This window comes from Bidens hawaiensis, unplaced genomic scaffold (genome assembly GCF_021521415.1).
Source record: "Bidens hawaiensis isolate Kalapana, Puna unplaced genomic scaffold, B.hawaiensis_p1.1 tig00022349_1, whole genome shotgun sequence".
Taxonomy (NCBI): Eukaryota; Viridiplantae; Streptophyta; class Magnoliopsida; order Asterales; family Asteraceae; genus Bidens; species Bidens hawaiensis.
The window spans coordinates 29,676-37,259 of NW_027505025.1; the positions used below are offsets into that span (position 1 = coordinate 29,676).

The following is a 7,584-nucleotide window of genomic DNA, read 5'->3' on the forward strand; positions in this document are numbered from 1 at the left end:
CACCTGCAAAACATAACATCGTGAGCTTGTTACGAGAAGGGAAAATTTGGGGGTGGGGTGGGGGGGGGGGTCTTCTCGTAACCACCATCCGGCGTGAGAATCTGTGTCTAATTATAGAGTAGTATCTGAGTAAGAGTGCGAGGAAGAGGACCATTAAACCATCGATCCAAATTAGGTATTTATAGTCGAGGAGATAGAGAAGGGTTGGTCAGGCAGGAGAACTTTCTATTCTCATAGAAGAGCACGTACAAGGTCTATGATTGGTTGTGACGGTTGGTGGATAAAGACGATTGTCATCAGAAAGTATAGCACTAGCACCTTGTGATTGGCAGAACGTGCGGTCGCAATTCCTTTCTTCCTGGTCGTCGACCTTAGGGAATCCTGGACTGTGATTGGCTCAAGAACTAGCTGTTATGTACTGTGATAAGGCTTGACCCGTGGGGGCAGAGTTGTCCGGCTTTATATTGGTTTTATTTAAATGGACAAAAATAATCGTTTACTTTATATCATGTTTTTTTATGTATATTTTAACTGAAAAGGTATGATGGACATTTAACAAAAAAACTCTAATGTAAGCTAGTGTAAAGGACACAAAGTGCTACAAGCCCTTCAGTTGAAAGGCCTGCAATCAGATATATAATAATGAAATCTGCGATTTACTCAAAAGTCAATAGGAGTTTAATATGATTTTCATGGTGCAGAAGTGCTCAAACGAGCAGGGGGGTTAATAAAGAATTAATGACAGCCCATGAATGAAACTTCAATGAATATCGGCAGCGAGGTTTACTAAAGCACATTCAAGACGTCGGCAATGCAACTAAAGCACATTCAAGACGTCGACAATGCATCCCCGTGAGTAAATGCAAGAATGAGGATAGCAATGTCCCGATATGATCACCGTCAAGATGAAACTTGGTGAAGGCAATTAAAGAAATCAAGACTGACGAGGATATCAGGATGGACAGGAACACCGGCCCGAACAATTTTTTCATATGTGACAAGCATTTGAACTAAATATTTCTATGTACAAAAAGACGTGAACAAACAGAAGTACCAAACCAAAACTGAAACTGCATCAGTCCAACAATAATCTTAATTTCAAACCACCCAAAATAAGCTGAGATACCTTACAACAATTCAATCAAGCCAGATATCGATACAACTTTCTATCATCTCTATCCCTTTCCAAGAACTCCCTTTCAATAAGCGACTCGATCCGTTTCTTTATAATAACAGGATTAGGCAAGAATCTCGACTGCAGCTGCTTCGTAACTTCTGCCACAATATTATTATGATCCAACACCCGTCTCGCTTTCATAATTCTAACAATTGCTGCCTCGATCTGCGGCTTCCTATCTTCTTCCACCCGCTGCCTTGTTTCTTGCTTTTCAGGCTCTGATTCCTTCTGTGCCACCACTGTCCCGATCTTCACTTTATAGAATTTACTGGAGAACTTTTCATTAAAGAAAAACTCATCATCTTCGTTCACATCTTTGCTCATCGGTTCTTTCCTTAAAACATTCTTACCCTTTGCACAGGCTAATGACTGCAAGCACCGTTTAAGCTCAACCGAAGGAATCTCGACAGCCTGCTCGATTTCTTTGTAACTCAATCCGTCTGCATTGTTGAAAAGCTTCAGAACACACATTTGATAGGTGGAAACGTTCAGTTCGTGTTTTTGGCCCTTTGAAAAAGTTGCTTTGATATCTGCAGAACCCATGTTTGTCTGCCATGTTAATCTGCGCCCGTTGTGGGTCCCGAGGTAATATGTTTTGAACTTCTCGCACACTGTGAGGATTTCAGGTGGGAGGTTGCAAGTAGTGGTAGATTGAGTCGGCCATGACCCAGTTGTGAGAACGTGAACAGCGAGTGTTGGACCATCGCCTAAAATGGGCCCCATGGAGTCATAGAACCCTTGCATTGTGTCTTGAGAGGTTTTCATGTCAGTGAACATGCCTTCTAGCTTTGAAGTGAATTGATACCCGCATTCGGTTTTTAGTTTTAGTATTAAACTTCTCTCTGCATCTTCAGATACACTTTTTCCCGACAGAAGTCGTTTTGCCAAATGTTGTTTGTAATACTTTTCAAACACGTCTTTTTCTTGTAGATAACGAAACAACATCATTACTTTATCTAATGCAACCTCGATATCTTCTTCACTAACACCCTTTAACCCCTTTCTAAGCTTGTCATCTACAAACAAAGAAATGAACTCCGGGGACCGCGCGTTCAAATTAATAAAATACTCGAACGCAGAATTCAAAGCATTCTGAAACGTCTTATCGTTGTTAAACGCCAGATTAATGATCTTATCATGTTTATCCTTTTTCTCCAATAATCGTTGTACAAACTCCACCGGATCTTTAACACGTTCCGGGTCGACCACCAGTTGTTTACCTGTTTCCCGAATGTGAGAAGTCATCACATCCCGTATTAGCGTTAACCCATTCGGCACCCTGCGGAACATATTGTAAATCCGGGCTAAATCATCGTACTTATCGTCCACAATCATATTAACCAAACCCGAATTTTCCATGTGAACTAAACGATTCATTTGACTTTCAATCATTTCCTTTTCAACCACACTTGTTATCTTCACTTCACTTTCCGCATCTAAATAATGTGTCACCCGATCAATTTCTTCATTTAAACGTTTCTCGGCTTTCTTCAAATACTCACCACAATCACAACACTCAATAAACTGCTGAGATTCGCCTCGGTAAAAATTGGCAGATATATCAAGAAACGGTTGTTCAAAGTCTTGTTGGTAGACAGAAGGACCAAGATCCATCAACATTTTGACTATGTTTCTCATTAAACCTCGGTTGATAACTTCCCCATTTCTTTCTTTCTGCACAGTTTCAAGGAGAGTGTCTTGCAGCCTTGTTTGGATGTTAACAGAGTGGATAATGTTATCCCGCCATAGGTTAAGACCAAGCTTGTGAACTGGAGTTTTGTGTGAACTAGGAATATATGTTCTATCCATGTACATTAATATGTCTCGTATCATTTGTAATGCTTTGTTGTGTTCCATCCATTTCCGGTTTAGTTCTTCTAGAAACAAGGGTCCCTGAGATGCTTCAACTGCCGCAGCTATTTCTTTTAAATGTGCAGTCATTGTTGATACGAGCCCGGAGTATAGCTTTTCCCCAAATTTGTGCAGAACCATATTGTATGCATTCCTGAACATACATATCGAGTAATAAATAAGTATTATAATAGCACATTCCCAGTGCATGTTTGTGTAGCTTTAAGGAAGTGGTAAATGTCAATACTATCAACTGATCCATGTTGACAAGGAATAAGAAATGAAAAATAACATCAATTATATGCACGCACTGGTTCATTCATCCAGAAGATTATAATCAATCATGCCCAGTAAAATCCCGCCGACAGCAAAGCTATAAGTAGGGTCTGGGGAGGGTGGGATGTAGGCACACCGTACCTCTATCCAAAGGAATAAAGAGGTGGCTTCCAGAGAGACCCTCGGCTCTAGGTACATGTGTATGAAGCAAAATAAAGGAAATCAAAGTTTAACAGTTATATAAAAACTACTACTAATTATAATAATATTAATAATAAGATCACAGTTTAACAGCTATATAAAAGCTAATAATAATTATAAAAATAATAATAATATATGTAAGGGAAATCCAGAAGATTATAATAATAAGTCTTAAAACACAAACATCATACAAGAGATTAACAACTTTGAAAAAACTGTTATACCATGGAGAACGGATAGTGGTACAAAAAGGTCTACAACATAAAGCCTAGCCCTTCTGAGGTAAGAATTTGGTAAATAACATATAATGGTAATTCTTCCAAAACAAAACATTCGTCGTGTTAGCTTATTCACATACAATGGTACAAAATAACAACCCAAAGCGCATATTGTAACACCCTTGGCAAACACAACATCGTCCCACTCTTAGGCTATCCCACATCGGCCGTGGACAAGAGAGATCACTGGTTCATAAGTAATGTCCTGCCTCTTCAATCACCAACACGTTTTGGGCAACAAAAAACAAATCCGTGAGCTCTTCGTGGGCAGAGCGGACAATATTGGTGGTGCGAGAGGCCGAAAGTTACAGTTGGTATCAAAGCCACTCTTGTGCCGTTCGGGATGTTGGGACACGCCTCATCGAGGACGATGAGTCCAAAGGGGGGTTGTCTGTAACACCCTTGGCAAACACAACATCGTCCCACTCTTAGGCTATCCCACATCGGTCGTGGACAAGAGAGATCACTGGTTCATAAGTAATGTCCTGCCTCTTCAATCACCAACGCGTTTTGGGCAACCAAAAACAAATCCGTGAGCTCTTCGTGGGCAGAGCGGACAATATTGGTGGTGCGAGGGGCCGGATGTTACACATATCTTTTAGACTACCCGTAGCAGCCTCGTAGTGAAGGTGGACAACGTGTCAAAACAGCAGGCACACCGCCCCACGGCTCGTGTTGGGCGAGGTTCATGAGAGAGAAGGAAGAAAATGGTAATGATTGATTGCCGGAGAGTTTTGAGGCATTTTACAACTACGCCACTTTTTACAAAAATCTCCATTGCTAACTGGACGCCACGTGTCACACAACGCCCCTATGTGAAGAGTTACCACTACACATGGTTTCAGTACCAATAGTAATAAATCATCTAACACGCATGGATAGTGAATAACTAACTAACTAACTAAATAAAACAGAACAGATAGTTAAAGATACTTATTATTAACTTATTTCATCATCAAAAAATCCAAATAATATCTCAGTAAACAAATCACAAAAACCCTAAATAAATCAGATCAGTCATCTACCAACAGAAATGAATAATAACAATAATAATAATAAAAATAATAATAATCTAAACCTGTAAAGCTCTTCGAAACTTAAGCCACTAGCGTTATGATTATAAATCTCATGAATCGCATGCTCCAATATCTTCCACGTCTTCTCAGCATATTTCGGATCCACCACAACCTTGTGCTTAAACGCCTCTATCTGGAAATTACTCTTCTTCTGTGAACTCATCCTCAATCTAATCGGATTTAATTATCCCCAATTTCAAAACCCTAATTAATATAATATGTAATTTTAGGGTTCGGAAGCTAAATCAGCTGGAAATATTGATATTAGAGGATAAATCAAATTAAATTAAATCGGTCAATGAATAATTGAAGAGATTGAGATTGAGATTGAGAATGAGATTGAAATCAGTGAGCAAGTTGAAGTTGAGATTGGATTGATTGATTTGGGATTTTGGAATCCTTTGCTTTAACCCGAATGTCTACTTATTCGGTAAATAGAGTTGGACCCGTTGGGCCTGAACAAGGAAAACGGTGAAGAAGAAGCCCATTAGGTAGGGTTGTGCATGGTTAAGTTTGGTTTTTAGGTAAAAATGAAACCGCAGTTATCGGTTTTTTGAATATACAAACTGTCTATTTTTAATTTTTCAGTTATTTATGGTTTTAGTTCGGTTATAGTCGGGTTTTTTCAATTATGTGTAGACATTGCAAATATATATATATATATGAAGATGATAATTTTAAGCTTGTAGGAGTGTATTAGATTATCATAAATATATTGAATACAAAAACAAAAACAAAATAGACGCATGTTACGTGAAATCATACGAATACAAAGTTGTTAGGGCGCGTTCGCTTCACGGACTTTTTTTAAAGGATTTGGAATTGGAATTGGAATGGAATGTTTGAGAATCCCTATCATGTGTTTGGTTGGTTAATATGTATTGGAAATGGAATCTTCTTCATTCTTGGTTTTTTTTTTAAGAACGAGGGCAAAGGCGGAAACGTTTTAGTTTTTTTACACTTTTCGTTTTTGATTTATATTTTGAGTTATGAATTTTTTATTAATTTTTTTGAATTTTTTTTGGAGGGGTTTTTATTGTTAATAAGAAAATCTTTAACAATTCTTTCAAATAGGTGGGATTTTAAAATCCCATGAAATGTGGGATTTGATGGGATTTAGTTTCCATTCCTATTCTTTCATTTAATGAAACGAACATATCAATTCATGGGATTTAAAATCTCATTCCTTAGAATTCTTTGCAAATCCTTGAAACGAACAGGTTAGGGTAATAGAGTTTGGAATTCAACATAGTTCTTAATCAAAAAACAACGAAAAGTTTATTTCTAATCTCCATTCATCATCTTGTTCATCTTCAAAGTTTAGTCTCGGTCTTCATAATCTTCATCATCATTAATCGGTTCGATATTTTAAATATGGAAAATCGAACTGAAACCGAAAATTCAGTTTTTCAAAAAGATAAAAACAAAAAATTAATTATCGGTTAAGGCTTCGGTCTTATTTTTTTGGTTTAATTCGGTTTCGGTTGGGTTAATTCAGTTTTCTGCTCACCCCCACTAGGTTTATCTATATTTCCATTCTCGTACACTTCATCATATATATTCTACATTTACGAAAATCTATAGTATTTTATATGCATTTGATATATCTTTTATAGCTTAAGTGCTTAACAAATTATTGACTTGAGCGATGAAATTTGCTCTCAAAACTTTGTCTCCAGGTCACCTTCTATCACGTGGTTTGTATGTTGTGGCTTAGAACTAAGCTCGAGAATTCTTGATGTGGATTGAGCTGATAATGACTGACAGTGATACCGAGTATGAATATGGTTGTAGCAACATATGCATTTATATGCATATACGAAACCAAAAAGAAGTTAACGATATCTATATATTATACAGATATATCAAAAATAAAATTCATTTGACTATATTTTGCAGTCTAATGTTTGATACTTTAGTTAGTGTAATGGATAGAACATAGAAGTATACATGTGATATTTAGAAGATCAATTGAATTGTGTTGGTACCGCTTATATCCACCATCTTTTGATTAAAATAAGGACATATAGGTAAATTAACATTTCAATCTACATCCAAAAAATAAAAATAAAAAAAAGATTGGACGTTTGTTTGTCATAAAATCAAACATTGGGATCCGTGTTGCGTTTCTCTCTCTAGTCTTATATTAGGTCATATGTAATGGGCGTTGGCTTGGGCGATAAGTGGGCGAGTAGGGGCGTGAACACCGCCCCCTGGCGATTTTTGGGTGATAAGGGGTGGGGGCGGGGTTCTTTTATCGCACGGAGTGTTTGAAAAATATTATTATTATATTCTAATGACCGTTGCAAACGGTCAAATGTAAATAAAAAATTAATTAATTAAAACAATATATATAAACATATACTTTCTTCTCCATTTCATATCTGTTTCATAAACAATTCATACTCAAATTTTTCAAAAAATCTAGCAAAATGAATCCTACAAACAACCCGAACCAACCGAAACCGTGGAACTCACCGCTATCATGACAGGATTGATCAAAAACACGAAAAGTTTTTCGAGGAACTCAACGATACCATGAGAGAAACCAACAAACAACACGCAGGGCCGGCTCAACGAATGTGGAGGCCTAAATCAAAATAAGATTTTGGGGCCTTTTCATAACAACTATTAAGAAATTTGTTTTGCTTATTACAAGTTTAGAACTAATAACCTATACTTTAGTAACAACCAAGGCCTACCCACCACACCAATACACCACTTT

At 37.3% G+C, this 7,584-nt stretch overlaps 1 protein-coding gene across 1 annotated transcript; it reads right to left on the bottom strand.

The window, feature by feature from the left end:
* Positions 1-1,027: 1,027 nt before the first annotated feature.
* On the bottom strand, positions 1,028-5,280 carry LOC143609965 (cullin-3A-like). The gene is made up of 2 exons (XM_077084571.1): positions 4,862-5,280; positions 1,028-3,182 (listed from the first exon to the last, which is right to left on the bottom strand). Exons 1-2 carry the CDS (start codon positions 5,020-5,022, stop codon positions 1,142-1,144), a joined length of 2,202 nt encoding a protein of 733 aa, XP_076940686.1. The 5' UTR covers positions 5,023-5,280; the 3' UTR covers positions 1,028-1,141.
* Between the last annotated feature and the right edge of the window lie 2,304 nt (positions 5,281-7,584).

Excerpts from the sequence above, each read along its gene's own strand:
- LOC143609965 (XM_077084571.1), bottom strand. The coding sequence starts at position 5,022 with ATGAGTTCACAGAAGAAGAGTAATTTCCAGATAGAGGCGTTTAAGCAC. Across the intron at positions 3,183-4,861 it reads AGTTTCGAAGAGCTTTACAG|GAATGCATACAATATGGTTC; the intron begins GTTTAGATTATT and ends ATGTATGTTCAG.